Below are 19,607 nucleotides of genomic sequence, written 5' to 3'. Positions count from 1 at the left end.
TACCCCGCCTCACGCCTCAAGCGGTTGAATATGAGATGAGATGAGATGTTTGTGATTAGTTGGAAAGGCTTTGACTCTTCAGCACATTCAGGCGCTATCAAAATGAACTACCTGAAGAAAACAGGAACGCACAATATTGACTTTTTTCTAAATGTAAGTTCACACAAAGCTCTAACCACGTGCTAAACTAACACTAAGAACTCTGCAGTAAACAAAACATCGCCCTGATCACTTTTTATATTTTTAATTTGGTCCAATATTTATTTAGTTATTTATTAGGTATTTACTTCATTGTCTAAACAAGTAAATACCCTAAACACTGAGGTTAAAGTGAGCTGACACTCTGAAGTGACCGCAGATTGACGGCACATCTGCTCATCCAATTATTTAAAATCTTAAGAATTTTGAAACCAAATATGAAAATTATGAAATTTTAATAAAGCCATATATATTCAATAATTAGAACTAGGAATAATACACGAGAAACTGTGGTTAGTAGTTTAACAGTTGTAGTATTACCATTTCAGATTTAAAACTGTTTGAAAAACTCACAGTAAACACTGTCCGGCATCCATCAAAGTGCTTTACATACACCAAATATAAACAAGAAGAAACAGCAGTTCACTCAGACATAATCTGGATTATTTGAATCCCAAAGCTGATGTTTTATTTACCAAACAGATGAACCAAGACACAGAGACGTGATGTGAAACGTGTTCTGTACACGACAGTCGACAACAGAAGACTTCATCACCTTTTGTTACTGAAAGTTGTGCAACCAAGATTCAAATCAACCTCACTGCAGACGTTTGCATTATTAACTGATTCTCTCGCACGTTTTAGTAAAACGTGCCTTTTAAAAGATGATTGTCCTGAGTTCATCAGGGGTCTATTTAATGTTCATAGCACATATTTGCCTGAGCAGATTTAAATATAACTTCAGAAAACATTACGGGGCGTTATGGCTCAATTTAAACAAACTCAGATTTAGGAATTTGCCTTCAATCAAACTAAAACAACACAAATCTCCTTTCTATGATGAAAAAAAGTCATCTAATGTCACATGTATCTCATTTTTACACTCAGTTACATTATATCTTCATCTTTTCTGAAGAGCCATTTGAAAAAACAAAAAGTTACAAAAGCCACAAACTGTGCGTGAGCCACAACACTCAAAGTTATTCATCTTAAACGATTGAAGATCTTAAACATAATGTGACGTTTTAAAGTTCATCATAATCCCCCCGAAAATGAAGAAAAATAAATTAGGTATAATGCCATTCCTTAAAGACATGTTATTCACACAATTTACAAGAAATATACAATAACATTTTGCTCTGAGAAGGATAAAACATTTACATTATTGCACTCAAACGTTTACTGTCACTAGAGGGAAACTGCATTATTTCATATTACTCAGGTTATCTCAGGTTTAACTTAAATATATTCCATTATTCCTCAACTTCCTGGTCGTTACAAGTTCACCAATTAAGTTTTCTCATCACCAGCTTGATCACAATATGTTCTACAATGCAAGACACGGAAAAGTAGTACGTTGCAAAAAATTCTGACAGTATATCGTTCTGTTTTGTATGGAATTTGTCATTTATTTTGACTTGGTGTGTGTGCAGCTTCAACTGCAACTTAAATAAACCTACAACACAGAGGCTGCCGTGATACACTTATCCTAATACCTACTGTTCATCTCACACATTCAGCAAAACAAAAAGCAGATTGTTCCTTTTTCATCTCAATACGAAGGCAGCGATTTAAAAAGGCCAAAAGAAAAAGGAGCTACGCAGAGAAGCTGGCGAAACAAACCCGTAGGAAAGATGTGTTTACTGTTCATGTGCATCATCAGTTACACGACCTTTTTCTGAGCCCGGATCAAAGCCTGTTTTTTAAAATGTCGGCCAAACGGTGCTCGGCTTTGGAGCAGCACAAACACAGTAAACATCTCTCCCGCTTCTCTCCACTGCAAAGACGCTTGAAAAGGATTGTAGAACGTGCACAACGAATGGTATAAGGTTGCATCGTTGTGTGTGCATCTTCCAGTGTTAAAACATTTTATTCACTACTTCAAATTGCACTAAAAAGCATCGACAAACTGTGGACCTGGGTCTGCTGAGAATGTTGATGGCCAGCGAATTTGATCTGCCGCCAATATGTTTATACAAAAGTTGTCTAAAGTGGCCTGGTTCCACATTGTTCCCTGGTATTTAATTAAAACAAACCTTCCAGTGTTTGCACTGGAAGTCTAATAGAGGGCTAAAATGGCACGTGGTCCACATGTTGTCTGTCCGGGTATCTACCAGTGCCTCGAGTCCACCAGCTCCGGTCGCAGACTCAGCTTTTTCAGCGTCTCATAGCCGACCACCATGACGATGGCGGTGGGCGTGGATGAGATGATGCGTGCCGACAGTCCTTTGGTCAATCCCCAGCACCCTTCCTCTTTGATCAGCTGCCTGAACGTCTCGATGACTGAAGATCTCCCTTCGACCTAAACAAAACACACAAAGAGAACACGTGTTGTTATTTAGAACCACAAATCAGTATCACAACTTCACCTTCGGCATGGCGATTTATATTTTATTACTTCTTATTAACTAAGATTTTTGTGCCACTTTTAGCCATGTCTGTCTCTCTCTCTGTAACTGTCACTATGAAACCACGCTCACTCTGGCTGCAGGCAGTGATGAAGCAGAGACACACCTACACAGACACACTGCCCCGCTGTCGCACAAAGTTTATAAAGTATCGACACTAATAAAACGTGAAATAGTACTGCTTCTAATGGCTGGGTACCTCAATACCTTTCTAGTATAGGTTTACCATGAAACACTGCCCTGTACCAGCTCCTGTCATAGTGAAGTCTTTATATGTAGGGACTCAAGCTACTGCAGAGGTTTGGTGTTATTTTGAGAAGTATTGGTGGTTAAAAAAGCCGTTTAATGCCTTCACAGTAATGCCTTGAGGTAATCAGTGTTAGCCACATCCGGCTGTTAGCGACTCAACCAGATTTCTCCGTTAATAGTTTGTACATGAAAATAACGGTGTCGTTGGCTTATCTGATGTATGTAGGTGACGGAAGACCATGGGATGATTTGGCGTCAGAACTTCACTTTAAGGTAGACCAGTCATTCTCGTTTCAGTGACAAGCAAGTTTTGCTCAGCTGAATTTAGTGTGAGCTGTCGTGACAACCAGAGACAACCAATCGCTTATAGCTGTGAGACTGCACTATTGTAGCACTTTCTCCTAACTCATATGGACAGGGTTCATTTATTTTACATAAGTACAAAGTAAATAACTGCTGAATGTTTTCACATCTTAGTATTGAGTTAAGTAACATGTCACTTTACGTTTTGCACATTCAATAATCTTTCTGTATTTTTTCGGAAGAAAGGAAAAAAAGGGAATCGTACTCAAGCTCGGGTAAATGTTTTACAGTCTCTGGCCATGTCACCTATCATTAACTTAGCCCGATCTTCAACTGAAGATGCAAAAGTAGGATCTTTATATCCGTTGATACCTTCATTTACTCAATGTTGATTCATATTAACCTCTTTTTCAGGGCATAACTTGTGAACCGTTTTGCAGAACAGAAAAGCTTTACTTATATATCAAGATATGCAAATTAAATAGTGGTATGGTAACTTATTAAGCCCACAAAGAAAGCTGACTAATTATTAATATACAGTATATTGTCAGATATTGAAAAAATGTATAACTAAACATAATAGACTTTGCACTTTAGGGTATAGGTAAATATATCAGATCAAACCAAAACCATCTGGATTGAGTGTTTCTGTGAATCAGGGATTCAACATCGCAGCACGGTGGCGGTGACGGTTACCTGCACTCTGGCTCTGACCACATCCATTGGGTTGGTGACAGTAGAGGCAGTAGCGGCAGCTAGAGGTCCAGCCATGGCTTGCAGAATCAGATGAGGGCAGTCACTGGGCGCCAGTTTAGAGAGTTGCTCTGCAGAACATTACACATACAGATACTTTATTATATCCACACGGCAAAGATTCATTTTCACTGCAGATGTACCAAAACAAAAAATGCAAAACTATTAGTGCAGAGTAGAGTTGGGTGAATATTATTTATCGTCTCTAAATGGAAACATATCATAAAGAATCATATCCAGGTATCGTGATGCACAATTACATCATCTAAATTTATGATAACAAGCACATGACCCAGAAAATCTAATGTGAAATATTTTGAGGTGAAAATATGATTTAAAGATTGCAGTTTTTACATCACACCTAACTAACTTTAACAAACTGGACTCCAACTGTTAACCTTCCAGTCACAAGCTTCTTCAGCCCGTAAGCTCCATTATCCGTTCGCAGGATTTTCTTCATTCATTTCAAATTTATTGTTCAACTCCTGGGTGCCAACACCAAAGAATTTAACCTATCTCAGTGTTGAGAGACAAATTTCCCAGTCTGGGATCATTAAAGTAATTCTATTCTATTGTTAAATCAAACTACTAGATCTTATGACTCTGTATTTGCATGCATGTAAACATAGTCAGTGTATAGCTGCAAAAATGTCTTTATTTTTCCCTGTGCTATGTTTAAATTGCACTTAAGTTCCTAATTAAATGAGAAAATACTTTTCGTTTGTCAATTATTTAATTCACACAGAAGTATACACAAAAAGGCTTTACCATGTGGTTATTTTATATGGAGCACTTATTAACTGGGTTACCAGAAAACATGTTGTATTGTGCTTTATATCGTTACCGAGAGATCTAGATTGGGATATAGTTTAAAAAACACAACTTCCAGTTACTTACCAGCATAAAAATGATAGAAAGGCCACCAGACAGCACTGTTTGGGATATAAGTGAGTAGAGAAGCCACATATCCCCTGTAGAAGCCCCGGAAACCATCAACAGCGAAAATCTGCGACATAATGTTCCTGGTTTGGCCGAACACCTTTTTGGACTTTCCGGTCTCTGTGTTGGAACTGAGTCGAAATCGGGTGAGGTGCTCCCCTTGGCCCTGCATCATCAGCTGCTGAGAGACCACATCTATAGGAACAGTGATGCTCTGAGCCACCAGAGAGGCAGAGCCGCCCGCCACCAGTGACTTGATCGTATTGTCCTCAGAATACTGGGAGACATACTTCCTCACCAGCTCGTAGGTGGTGATGTAAGCCTGGCCTGAGATGAGCGTGAAGGTGTTGACCATGAAGCCCCGGTAAAGGCCTCGGACGCCCTCCGCCCGCAGGATCTTGAAGAAGGCGTCGAAGGTGCCGTTGTAGAGTGACTTGCCCCTTTGCACCTGCAGCCGAGTGCGGATGAGTGTGGCCGGGTAGACGGTCGCCCGGATGGTCATCGTCATGAACACCCCAAAAGAGTAGAACTTCCTTTTGTCGAGGTCCTCCCACTCGATGATCTGGATGTTCCTTTTCTGGTGCATCTTGCCAGCTGTAGGTGCCCCCTCATCAGACTGATTCCTGCCTGACAGCATAAACAACAACGCTACGGTCAGTAAAGTAGTTTTCAGTAAGCGAGGAAGTTCATTGTTTGTGTTGGAAATTGTAGTTTGACATTCATACTACACACATTACTAGTTTGACATCTCAATGAAAACTGATTAAAATTTTATTAACGAAATTGTGAGATGCAGTTGGGAAGCCAATTTGATTTGATTGTTCTGATGAATTTATATTTTATATGATTTCATGTGACAAAATAAATAGATTTATCTGAATAGACGCTAGAGGCAAAACTAGTACATGTATAACGTAGTATCTTAAATAATACGCAAGAAACATTTCATTATGTTAAAAAAAAAACTCCGAAAACTTAAAGAAAATAGCTGTTTTGAAACAGTAATTCACTCCCAGACATAGGAAGAAGAAATATCAGAGATGTCTGGCCCTGATAATATCTTATAAGGGACAAAAATAGATTGAACTTAAATGGAAAATCCTGCTAATAGCAACCATTGGTTACTAATAACAACATAACTGTATGTTATTCTGTAATTACTACCCTCCCCCCAAATAATAATACTACGTGAATACAACCCTCTACAGCGGAGGTCTTCAACAAATTGTTTGATGATCTTTTAAGTTTTCAAAAACCTGTCTGAATATACATATATATATATATACACATTTTAACATGAATGCAAAATATAACCAAATACATTTTTGTGAAAAATAAATACATTTACACAACCTTGACGACAACTGAGCTGAAGGATTCAGTGTGTCCAAATGGATGTATTAACATGACGACGTACAAATACATGAATATGTTAAGAATGATCACTGTTATATCTTCGTATTGTATGCACCATTAAAAAGCTGGGTGTGTATAGGATTTAGGTTGCCCTAGCTGTTAGGCCCAATTTAATATGCAACTCAATTTAATACAATATTTTCATGTAGGGGGCGAACTACAGTGATGTACCAGAATAATGACATCCCTTGTAGTTTCTTTCCATCCCTGTCCTGACACTTATATTCTTTTCTTTGTGCAATAACTTTATCCACCACTTAAGTGCAATAATTTAATCTTGCTGCTCATTTCTGTCGTATACGGTCATACATATTTTATCTTATACATTTCTTCTACATTTAACTGATCTCATTTAACACTCTGGGAATAGTATTTTACCTGTATTCTTACATCTACCTCATATATATTTGACTAAGACTTTACTGTATATACTGTATACTTTCTGTATCTATTTAGCTAAGAGTTTATTGTTTACTGTATATACTGTATACTTTCTGTATCTATTTAGCTAAGAGTTTATTGTTTACTGTATATACTGTATACTTTCTGTATCTATTTAGCTAAGAGTTTATTGTTTACTGTATATACTGTATACTTTCTGTATCTATTTAGCTAGGAGTTTATTGGTTATCCTATACTGTATTTTTTTTTTAAACATCCATCGTGTTTTTGTAAGCTGCTGGAAACTCAATTTCCTTGCTGGAGTTTATCCCAAAGGATCAATAAAGAGAAGTCTAAGTCTGATCTGACTTTGTCACCTTAACTTCTCCTTGAGCAATAATATTGATCTCCATGTAATGTGAGAGAGAGTCCAAAGGTCGTGCTAAAAAGACAACACGCTAAAGAGAATAGTGTTGATCTAATAACCAACCAGCTCTTTTAAAAGCATTTAAAAAACAGTGATGGTGTTCTCACAAATGTCGCTTGTTAAATCTGGTCGCCCACCCTCTGAACACCATCCACCTGCTTGTACTTGACCCCAGCGGAGGACACCGTGTTCCCGAGCCGCTGTGAAGCCACCGAGAGCTCCGGGAGCGGTGTGTGTTCGCTAATGACACCTAAGAAACCCAACTAAGTAAGTAAACAACAATAACAACCCCGGGTTTTTAATAAAACGGGCCTGTCGTCACATGTGTATGCTAACGCTGAGCTAACCGTGTTAGCATCGGTATGATTAGCAAACACTTACCTCTTTAGACAGATGTTTAGCACAAGGTCATGTCAGTGTCGGTCAGACTTTAAATATAGTGTCATCTGAAACTCCGAGTAACGTCCTTCAGTTGCTTAACTGTGTTATAAAGATTAAGTAATGAGCTACTTCCCAGCTAGGATAGTCAGCTAACTTCCTGTCCCCATTCAAACGACATGCTGCTGAAACAACCAATCACAAAGCAGAGTTTCTTCTTCGTTGGAGTTTTGGGAGACTACACGCTACAATGACGTAATGCTGCCCTCTACAGTTTGTTCAAAATGGAAAAACAAAGATCTACTTTACAAGAACAGATCCGTATTCTTGAGGGAATGGGTGTGAAACTCAAATCCTCTCAATATACTAAAAAAATAAATAAAAACAGAGACTGCAAATGTGCATGTTTCCCCTTCTCTCCAGATGTGTAATGTTGAACCTTTTCAGTGCAGGTCCTTGTACTTGTCGTGGTGTTTCTTATGTTTGATTCTTTGGTTACAGCCACGGTGGCTCTGCAGATGTAACAAACAGCTCTTTACCTTCATAAACAGATGATCTGCCTCCCACCGCTGCTGAAAGCTCCTGTTTTCCATCTTTCTATTGGCCATTTTTGGGGAGGAGTGGATTAAGTTTGTCCGATGAGACTGGTAGCATGGATGCTCATGTTTGTCAACAGAAAAGTAGACGTGTATGTGCTTTATTCTCGCGGGCCAGCTCTCATAGAACCTTGATATGATCTTGCGGGGCAAATATAATTACACCGCGGGCCAGATTTGGCCCACGGGCCTGAGTTTGACACTCCTGCTTAAGGGGGTGGTTTAGCAATATTATTTGGGCAAGACAGCTATTCAACAGCAATGGTGTTTTATTTTATTCAATATTATGGAATACCTATAAATGTGCCATAGTTTTTGATGCTATTCCATCTGGTGTATTCATGTTCCAGTCCATCCACAGATGTTCTGTAGGATTCAGGTCAGGGCTCTGACTAGGCCTCTCTTGGACATTCACCTTCCTGTCCTTTAGCCACTGGGGTGTTGTTATGTCGGTGTGTTTTGGGTCGTTGTCATGTTGGAAGGTGAACCACCTGCCCATTTTCAAGTGTAAGAGGGCCCCAGGTTTTCCTCATAATTTGGGTGGACCTGATCAGTTGCCCAGTCCCTGCTGAAGAGAAACAAGCCCACAACATAATGCTGCGACCTGCCACCACCATGCTTCACTATAGGTATGGTGTGTTTTGGCTGGTGTGCTGTGTTTGGTTTCTGCCAAACATAGCTCTTGGAGTTCAGCCCAAAAAGTTCAGTTTTGGTCTCATCTGATCATATAATCTTTTGCCATATGGCATCAGAATCTTCAATATGTTTTTTAATGAGACTCAGCATGATATTTTTTCAGAAGAGGCTTCTGCCATACATGTAGAACTTGTGAAATTGTTGTCACATGCACAGATCGACCAACCTCTGCCATTAAGACTTGTCACTCCTTCAAGGTCACCATTGGTAGCTTCCCTGATCAGTCTTTTCCTGGCTCTGTCCTCCAGTTCAGAGGGGCGGCCCGATCTAGGTACGGTCTGGGTGGAGCCATATGCCTTCAACTTTTGGACAACACTCTGAACGGTACTTAGAGGGATAGTTAAAGCTTTTGAAATCTTTTTATATCCTTCTCCTAACTTGTGCCTATCCACGACTTTAACTCTTTTGAAAGCATCTTTCCAACCATGGTGAATTATTTGTGTTACCATGAACTACTAGGAGTGGAAACCTCAAGGAACAGCTGATTTCTATTCTTAAGTAATAAAAAACACCACAAGTGATGTCAGGTGGAGGCCAACTAACTTGGAGTGTAACCTGGAAGGTGATTGGTTGTACTTGAAAATGTTTATAATGGTTATTCTAGAGCACATGTGTCAAACTATTGAAGGGCCGCTGTGGCTGCAGGTTTTCATTCCCACCAAACAAAAACACACCCGACTCGGCTTCCTCAATCACCTGAACTGCCTTCAAACAGTTGATTTGTTGAACCAGGTGTGTTTTTGCTTGGTTGAAATGAAAACCTGCAGCACCCCTGTTCGAAAGGGATTCATCACTTTTCCAACACTGCTATTCTAGTTTTTCATTTCTTATTAATTTTAAGAAATTTTGAAAAAAAAAATTAACTTGAATGTTGTAAGACAGAATGTGTAAATCACTCTGGGAAAAAAAAAATATATATAAACATATATTTTTAAGTGACTATTTCAAAAGGGAATCATGACTTTCTATAGCCACTGTAAGTGAAGACGGAAGGATCGGTCATCCCGCCGGAAGATGGCGCCGCTGAGCGTCAAGGCTAATGGCGGAAGGCTGGGACACAAACAATCCGAGCTTCGGTGTATAACACATGCGCAATAGAAATATATTTGGTGTCCCTGCCTCCTTCCTTTAGCCGTATATGTGCGAGGAAACATCAAATTGAAAGTACCGGACCTCTCATTCTGAAGAAAACTACACCAACGTACACCCTTTCACCTAAGGTAATATGTTCATATTTAACTATTTACTACAGTAAATCCATTACACCTTCATTTCAGAGTATAGGTACAGTTTAACCGCGTCCACACAGATGGCTTTCTTTATGTTTAGCTAGCTACCATGCTAACGAACTAGCACGCTCAGATATTGCAGATTCATTCTGTTGAGCCGTTAGCTAGCTAGCTAACTTACTTAGCGTTAGCTGTGATGTGACGAGTAAAACGTGGATTATAAACGACTGTTACTGTTATGTGTGCAACTATATTACGAGATACTTCCCTAACAGTCTATATTTGTCAGATTGTAGGTAATGAGATATTTGCTGTCGTATCGATACAAACTGAAGCGTTTTTCTTCTCAGTGTTTGGTTTCTGCTGTTTGCTCCATCATCTTGTGACTTCTGTTTTTTTTTGCAGGACAGTTTCACTGACGGGGGAAAATGGTAAGAAGCTGTACTCGTCAAATATGTGTCTCATCTATGTTTATAACATGCTTCTGCTTGTTTTTGTCAGCTGAAACATGATCTTTATTTGTTGTTCAGTCTCGCAGATATGATTCCCGAACAACCATATTTTCTCCTGAAGGCAAGTCTTGTTTCCTTTTTGACCACTTTTTTTAAATACAGTATGCCTACACCATTAAGCTACATTATATTGAAACCCTACAGTCCCCCTGTACATGTGGTATTTGTATTGGTAAATAATTTTTGGTATTTGACAACTTGTTTTGTCAAAATATTGACGCAGATTTAAAGTTGTGTGGGTTTAGCAGTGCTTTTCCCATGATTTGGTGGGTTTGTGACCCACTAGAGCAGGGGTGGGGAACCCTGCTCCTGGAGGGCTACTGTCCTGCATGTTTGAGGTTTCTCCTGCTATAACACACCTAAGTCTAACCATTATTGTGTGTATAGTGTGTTAGAGCAGAGAGAAACCTAAAACATGCAGGATAGTTGCTCTCCGGAAGCAGGGTTCCCCACCCCTGCACTAGAGGGTTCTTGAAGTTGAAGAGATGAAGTACAGACTTGTAAACACACTAAAGGTGTTTTTTAAACTTGGTAACTGTAGTTTGACTCATCTCACGGCCCACATGATTGAGTTTTTTCATCTGTTCACTGATGGAGCCATGACACACAACCGAGAGCTCTGAAAACACCTGCAAGTGTATCTGGGTTACAATTATTTTGTCCAACTATTTCACTTAATATCTTCCAAAGGCCAGTGTGCTTTAACTTGTTTCTAGCTAAGCACGTGGTTCGTACAGGTGCTTGAAACCCTTGAAAATGCTTAATTTTAATGTGTTTTCAAGGTTAGAAAAGTGGTTGAATTTTGGATGAAGTGCTTGAAAACACTTAAAGTTGCATCTGCATTTCTTTCACAACAAATGCCTGCAGAATATACATTTAAATATTTTATTATTCTTATCCTTCTGGTATTATGAAAGAAAGTTTGAGTTGTTTATAACATAATACCATGTCTTTCATTGTGATTAAAAAAAAAGTGAAATAATAATTTTCAATATGTATGTGTTTGTAGAAACATGATATTTACCAGAGCTGTAAGCTGCTGGGAGCGCTTGAAAAGGGACCTTGAAAGTGCTTGAATTTGACCTTGGATAAGTTGCATGAACGCTGTAAGTATGATCAAAATGACCTTTGTGACTGTTTTCTACAGGACGCCTGTATCAGGTGGAGTATGCAATGGAAGCGATCGGTCACGCTGGAACATGTCTCGGGATTCTAGCAAATGACGGAGTGCTGCTGGCAGCAGAGCGACGCAACATCCACAAACTGCTTGATGAGGTTTTCTTCTCCGAGAAGATCTACAAGCTCAATGAGTGAGTGATCTGTACTGCAGGAGGACTCTTCTGCACCCAAAACTTAGTACCTGAGTCATCTTTTCGTTCAGGCTAATATTTTACTGTTGTCTCGTGTGTGTGATCATCTTTTCCAGTGACTTGGCCTGCAGTGTTGCCGGGATCACTTCAGATGCTAATGTTCTGACAAATGAGCTGCGGCTAATTGCACAGAGGTGAGTTTCAGAGGGAAATATGCCAACCATTAGAATTTTAGGGCTGCTCCCAAATCTTCTTTCGGGGTTTGGATGTTCAGCATATTTTACAGACAAGAAGTCCATTGTTTTCAAACAAGTTAGCTAGTAGAAATATATATTTTAAAAATGTGTATTAGCAGCTCACGGTGATGGTTTGGATGATGATAGTGAATTTGTCCACAAAAACAAAGTGAAAACAACATGGTTAATTAAATAATTTTTCAGCTTTTGTTAAGCAAATATGGGAACATTTGTTCAACAGAAACGCTTAAATATATAGTTATGCAAGTACAAACTTTAGATTCTTAGAAGCATGTCAGGGCTTAAACTAGCAGCATGTCGAATAATAGTCTGAATTTGACATTTGCTTCGCTTTCTACCCATTTATCCCGTTCACCACCACAGCTGCTGACCCATTTCATTTGTCTTTAGGTATTTATTGCAGTACCAGGAGCCAATACCCTGCGAGCAGTTGGTGACAGCCCTGTGTGACATCAAACAAGCGTACACACAGTTTGGAGGTAAGTTGCACAGTGGCCACTTGTCCCGTTTATTGCTCACATCCCTGCCGTGTGTTTATAGTACACAGTGACAAGAATAAAGACATGATATTCTCATCTTTGTGTAAAAGCACGGATGAATTTTGGTATTCTAGAACAGCTGTGTGGTCTTTCTTGACAGGTAAGAGGCCGTTTGGTGTTTCTCTGCTTTACATGGGCTGGGACAAACACTACGGCTTCCAGTTGTACCAGAGTGACCCGAGCGGCAACTATGGAGGCTGGAAGGCAACCTGTATTGGCAACAACAGCGCTGTAAGTTTGAAACGGCGGACAATGAAAGTCAGTGAGATGATCTCAGCAGAAACAGCAGGCGTGATAACCGTAGTCCTTGTAAATGTCCCAGGAAATGTCGGCCCTTGACTATACTGGCTTGTATCTGTGCAAAGTTTGACACTAGAGGTGCGGGATGTGTAGATTTCTTCTACTGAAGGACATTTCGGTTCACTTCCCTGAAATCTGAGATTCAAACGTATCTCACGCAAGCTTTAGTTGGCACCTCACAGATCCTAAACCGTTCGTTGTCCGGTCCAGAAAAGAAACCTGAAAGCTCCAGCGCAGAGCAGACTGTCTGCACAGAGGTGTACACATGCTGCCATACTACCAGTTAGAAGTAAACGAACAAATATAAAATGCTTACTACACGTAGCATTTTTAAATCCATCAGCTAGTCGCCGATTTTAGTGCACAACAGACCCCTCATCTGAGTCTGGGTCTGACTGACGCAGGGTTCAGGATATAGTTATAATACATTTTTTGTTTAACACGGTTTTACCACATAAAAAGTTGGAAAAAACAAGTATTTTTACATACTTTAAAACATGTCTGGAGGTGGACTTTAAGGTTTGCCTTAGTTTGTCTGTTGTTAAATGACCTTGACCTTAAATGACCTTGTTATAACATGTATCTCTGTAGATGATGCAAAACTTGGTCCATGGTCTGATAAATGTATATTCTAAATGTCAGTAGTGATATAAAATTTTTCGGTGCTAGCGCAGTTGTCAGTGCCAATGTGCAATAAATGTATCCATATAGTACCCCGCCTCACGCCTAATGTCAGCTGGGATCGGCTCCAGCACCCCCCGCGACCCCGACCCCGGGATAAGCGGTCGAAGATGAATGAATGAATGAATGAATATCATAGTGGATTTTTACTGTACTCTTCCGCTGTATGGTGCGTGATGTGTTGACTTCTTGGCCTCAGGCTGCGGTGTCCATGTTGAAGCAGGACTTCAAAGAGGGGGAGATGAATCTGTCTTCTGCTCTGGCTTTGGCCGTCAAAGTCCTCAACAAAACAATGGATGTCAGCAAGCTCTCCGCGGAGAAAGGTGAGATTCAAAACTCCTTAACTGGAGCAGTTTATGGAAATGTTACTGCGGGAAGTATGGAACAACAGTATACTGTCTGAGAATAACACCAAATGCTTAAAATATATTGATTATTAAAGTATTTCGGATTCAAGCATTCAAGTTAGTAAGAGCTTCAAACTCTTACTTCTTCCATCTAGACGTACTATAGCAGATATTTTACGTGCAACAGCCTGATGTATACAATAACACAATGCTGTGTCACATTGACTGTTCCAGTGGAAATTGCCACCCTGACACGGGAAGACGGGAAAACAAAAATCAAAGTGCTGAAACAGAAAGAAGTCGAGGAACTCATCAAGCGGCACGAAGCTGAGGAGGCCAAGGCTGAGAAGGAAAAAAAGGAGAAGGAGCAGAAGGAGAAGGACAAATGAGCAAAAAATGATTTCCTTCCTTTTGTCACCGAATCCTCTATTGTTTTGTCTTTTACATTAAAAGTTTGGAAACTGATGGATGTGTTGTTGTCGGCCACTTTCCTGCACTTTTGGTACTTGATAAAAGCTCTATTTTGTTGTTTCTCGGTTTGATCAATTTGAGAAACTGTAAATGACACAAACTAAAGGTATTTTGAGAGTTTGTGATATTGTTGCTGATTATAGACGCATCAATGTAGCAAATTACATCCTTTCCATCTGCTGTTCGCACTGTTGCAACGCAGTGACATGAGAGCAAACAACTAATTTGCAGTAAAGTAAAAACCAAGAAAAAATGTTCTTGAGACCTCCCCTCATCGTTCTAAAAGTAAAAGTATTACGCTTCATGCATTTTTAATTAAAAGCATGCACAGATGCCACTGAAAGCTGCTGCTCGTCATATTTCACTTTTACTCCCTATATACTTTGTTGCTGCAGAGTGAACTTTTTCTTAGCGCCACATGATGGAGCTGTCAGTCCTGTGGTACTTACAGTGGTGTGTTGGGTACATCTTAAAAAACAAGGTTTTGTTATTTTTATTGAACACATTTATAAAATAATCAAACGCTCGAATTCAAAACATTTACTTCCTTTCAAATCTCAAATTCAGACTCTAGCTTTACTTGAATACTTGTACTTTGAAAAAAATCTATCTCATCTTCAGCCGCTTATCCGAGGTCGGGTTGTGGGGGCAGCAGCTTTAGCAGAGGACCCCAAACTTCCCTTTTCCCGGGCCACATTAACCAGCTCTAACTGGGGGATCCTGAGGCGTTCCCAGGCCAGTGTGGAGATATAATCTCTCCACCTGGTGATGGGTCTTCCCCGAGGCCTCCTCCCAGCTGGACGTGCCTGGAACACCTCCCTAGGGAGGCGCCCAGGGGGCATCCTTACTAGATGATCCTGAACCACCTCAAAAAATTAGAATCTAAAATCTGAATTCAACAAAGTAAATAAATGGACTGAGTAATGTTTTACACCAAAGCAAGGTAAATGACAAGGTGAAACTTCACCTTTAAACATCAAAATCGCATTGAGAAGATGACAAGAACAAACAAAACAGGCAGGTCTTCTGCACTGATTTGGTAATAATTAGATTCTCTATTGTGATTTTATGTGTTTGAGTCCAGTCAGACAGAAGTTGGGTTACAGCTGAAAATTCAACACATATTAAAAGATACTCACTGATCTTGTCAGTTTCCAAACAGCACAAATCATGTATAGAGCAACAAACAACTCGTTACCAGTAAATATTCAAGCATGTTTTTTTCCGAGAGAAGGGGGTTATAATCTGAGGGGGGAACTGAATCTGAAACATCTGTATGCACGCTCAACTTTAAAAACCTTTTGCATTTCAATATGTGGAGTGAAACTGTGGAACAGACGAGCGGAGGAGCTCAGACAATGTCCAACCATGAGCAAATTCAAACAACAGTACAAACGGATGGTGTTTACAAGGTACAGGGAAGAAGAGGGGTGTGACGAACACTAGGGTTCTCACTTTTTGCCATACTTGTCATTTATTTCTTTATACACAAGTGGTTATTGTTTTTGTTGGAATTGTTTGTTTTTTTGTTGAGCGTATTAAAATAAATAAAGAAAGAAATACATAAAAAAAAAATGTAAAAAAAATGAATAAAAGAAACAGGATACACAGGAAGTAAGAAAACCTATAGTATAGGTACTAAGTGGAGAAGGGGTAGGAATTAATAAGCTTATGCTTCTTCCTGCTCCTTTTCAAACATACAAAGTGTTTTTTAATGACTCATGTTTCAAGTGTAATTTATTTATTTTTTTCATATGTTTGAAATAAAGCATTCATTCATTCATTCATTCATTCATTCATTCATTCAAGATATAAGCCATATTTCCAGACAAAAAGGGACAATACTAGATACACCAGGATGTCTGATATGCACCGTGACCTGCTGAAGCCAGTTTTCTGTCACATTGACTCTGGCTCTTAATAAACAGCTTCTTGTGTCGACAGGCTCCGTTAGCATCACGTCAGTCTCCCACCTTTCAACTGTTATTTATTCTATTTCCACATGATGGCGATCGTGTTCACTGATGACATCTCTTGAGGTTGCTACCCTGTTCTGTGTTAGCTGTGATGTATTTCATTTCCATGTAGTGCACATGATATCACCTTGAATTACAAAAAAACGCAGACTTAATGTAAAAACAATGTTTTGTCCGTTACATTCAATGTCATGTCTACTGTTCTTTTTTTCACTGTAGATCAGTTGAAACTGAGGAAGGCAATTTATTTTTGCAGTGTTGGTAAAGAAAAAAAAATCCAATTATAATCTTTCATCATGTTCATGGTCGTACGCTTGGTTTTCGAAATACTGAAAAACTGAGCCTGCTATTGGGGGTTAGGGACATGCTCCTCCCCCATAAAAAAAAATTAATTTCCTGATCTAAAAATGCACATTTGAATACGTTTGGAGAGCAAAAGTTGGAGAACAGTTGCTTAAAATCATGACAGTGGGCAGTTGTATAATTGATCTGCCAAGCAGTAATACACAAGAATCAGGCTGTTGTTTTTTGTATTTAATTGTTCCTTTCATGAAAATGCCTGTTCATTACATTGTACACACGATGATAATTCAATTCACAATTACAATACATTTAAACATTTACATGAATGGAAACGAGCAGATGAGAAGAATATAATTCTTACATTTGTCTGCACCTTTTCAACAGAACACAAACATGTGATGACCTCCCCTGATTTCCCCGACCCTTGCACGGTTATCACCAAATTAAATACTAAACCTATAGAACTGTTTATACAAAACGTACATCAAGCTAGTCCTCAAGTTTATATGATTCACCAGTTTAGTTAAATACAATCTTTTCAATTGATAGGAGTAATTGAAGGTTAAATATTGCAAAAGTAGGCAAATGGTCGCTTATGTCATTAATTACTAAGCCACAATTTGTGTAATTTTCCAAACAATTAGTAAATATATTGTCGATTAGAGTTGCACTAGTTGTATTTATTCTACTACGCTTTGTGATCATTGGATGGAGCCCTTTGACGTTTAATGTGTCTAGAAAATCTGATGTTTGTGAATGTGAGTTACTTTAAAAGATCAATATTGAAATCTCCACAAATCACCAATGTTTGATTGTAGTTTAGATGACTTATCATGTCTTCAAAACTATCTGTACAAGTTTCTATTTTGGATCCCGGCTTCCTGTACACACATGCAGCAACAGGTTAAATGTTGCGTTAAATGATCCTCAGCACAGTCTGGAAACACAGAAAAGCCTAAAAGGATCTGGAAACAGCTGAAAATGAATGTTGACCATGTTTAATTAAAGTGTCCAAGTAAAGGGAATTTCAACCTAGTGTTCCCTCTCACATGTCCTTTGTGTTAGTTTGCATTATTTTGGATTTAAATTGTAGAAATGTGTCGCCAACAGTACATAAACGTAAGCAAAATGTGTGTTATACAATATTATATATTGTATAATATCATTACACTGTCATTATGTTAGCAGTTTGTGTTGCATTGTGTCTCACACACACAAGCAATGACAGTGATGAGACGGTCATCTCAGCGTTAATACAATATCTTTGCCTCATCAAGATAAATGTATTTTAGGTGATTATTTCATGACTTTTATTATTTACTATGGTAAAAATACGGCGGTCCGGAGCTGGAGACATCAGTGGTGGGTGCACGGCCTTTGATCATATTGTAATTCAGCTTTTCTGAGAGAAAACTCGACTTCTGCACCTCCTCTTGGCTGTTTTCAGGCTTTAGATTAAATCTGATCCGTGACGGGAGACTTTGACCAATCACAGGTCATTTCAGAGAGAGAGCGCGTTCCTATTGACGTCAGAGGAAGAGTCACTTACCTTCAAAGTCTGGCGTTTTTACCTGCTGCAGCTTTAAGGGGTATGATGGTTATTATGTCATGAGTTTTGCATATTCAGCAGTGTTGGAGGTGGTACGTTAAATGTAATTTTGGGAGTTTTGTTGAGTCGCAGAGCAGGTGGTGAATGCAGAAATGAAGTGTGTGATCCGTCACGGGCACTCAGTTACACACTATGTAGGTGGTCATGACTGGACTGAAACCAGCTGTTGTTAAAGCTGAAGCACACGGACTGTCATGACACGGCCACTACAAGGTTAAACACGTAAACTGTTGTGCCTATAGCTTCTTTTCATGCTGTACTCTTTCACTGACACATTCTTAAAAATCTCCACATCTTTATTTTTATATAACCCACTGAACAAAATGTCTTGGATCGGCAAAATGTCCAATAAAACGTGTCTATCAATGGTTTCCTTTAGGATCTTTACAATTCATAGGAAAAATTTTACCAAATAAAGTGAAACAGGGAGAATGCTGATTGGTGGATCTGTGACACCACGGCTTCAGCCACATGAAAGCATGACAGTAGGTTTTTATAAATAATGAATACAAGTTTCTGGAGCACAACCAGATTTTAATTATGTATTTATTCACTTGACTGTTCAGTTCTGTTTTCTTTACATGTAATCTCCCCGCGCGATGATCCGTCAAATAATTTTCCATATGACAAAGAAAATAATTCTGGTGAGAAATAGAAAACCTTAGTTTGATTGAAGTGTTTTATTTTTTTCTTGTTGTCGTCATCAACATGTTTGAAATTTGCAAATCCAACGGTGGCCTCAGTTGCAGTTTCCACTCTGCATTAAAGCGCTCTTCCCTGAATGCAGCATTTTCATACGTTGAACACAAAAGTGACCTGGGTGAAAACAGTTGGAACGTTTGTGCGACGTGTGGCACAGGTGGTGGCGTCCATTAAAAATGGAAATTAAGAAGATTTTACAGTTTATTTTGTTGTAGTTGTTGAAGCATGTCATTTTATTGTGAAGGACTGAAGTACGATGTTGACGTTAATGTGGACGATGAGCAGCAACCAGGGTTTACGGCGAGGTGATCGCGGTGTCCGATAACTGAATTACATCATAATTCAGTGTATATTTGTAGGTTTAACAGAAGGTTTGATAGCGTTTAGCCCAAAAACTGACGGACTGGTGACACAGATCCGTTGCTATGGAACTCTGCTAGTAGGGGTTACTATAGCAACAGCATGTTCAACTGTCTGCTGGTGGCATAATAAAATGTGTGCCTTTGTCTGAACTAACCAACACTATAATAAAACAGATAAGCATACCGAACACACAAAAACACTTGTTCCTTGTCAAGTTTCTCTTAGCAGGCTCTGTAAGTGATGTTGCCCCATTAGCGACTGAGA

The 19,607-nt window shown here is 39.2% G+C and overlaps 2 protein-coding genes across 2 annotated transcripts; one reads left to right on the top strand and one right to left on the bottom strand.

Annotated features, from left to right (window-relative positions):
- Window positions 1-875: 875 nt before the first annotated feature.
- Window positions 876-7,607, bottom strand: slc25a44b (solute carrier family 25 member 44b). The gene is made up of 4 exons (XM_083928431.1): window positions 7,456-7,607; window positions 4,809-5,477; window positions 3,855-3,982; window positions 876-2,500 (listed from the first exon to the last, which is right to left on the bottom strand). Exons 2-4 carry the CDS (start codon window positions 5,434-5,436, stop codon window positions 2,309-2,311), a joined length of 948 nt encoding a protein of 315 aa, XP_083784557.1. The 5' UTR covers window positions 5,437-5,477; window positions 7,456-7,607; the 3' UTR covers window positions 876-2,308.
- A 2,263-nt stretch (window positions 7,608-9,870) lies between these two features.
- LOC310946076 (proteasome subunit alpha type-4-like) lies at window positions 9,871-14,384 on the top strand. The gene is made up of 9 exons (XM_083912377.1): window positions 9,871-9,964; window positions 10,379-10,404; window positions 10,504-10,546; window positions 11,633-11,795; window positions 11,912-11,989; window positions 12,443-12,531; window positions 12,692-12,822; window positions 13,772-13,895; window positions 14,154-14,384. Exons 2-9 carry the CDS (start codon window positions 10,402-10,404, stop codon window positions 14,306-14,308), a joined length of 786 nt encoding a protein of 261 aa, XP_083768503.1. The 5' UTR covers window positions 9,871-9,964; window positions 10,379-10,401; the 3' UTR covers window positions 14,309-14,384.
- Window positions 14,385-19,607: the final 5,223 nt, after the last annotated feature.

The sequence above is a fragment of the Echiichthys vipera genome (assembly GCF_963691815.1).
Source record: "Echiichthys vipera genome assembly, chromosome: 1".
NCBI lineage: Eukaryota > Metazoa > Chordata > Actinopteri > Perciformes > Trachinidae > Echiichthys > Echiichthys vipera.
This window is presented reverse-complemented; position numbering and strand designations above follow the sequence as displayed.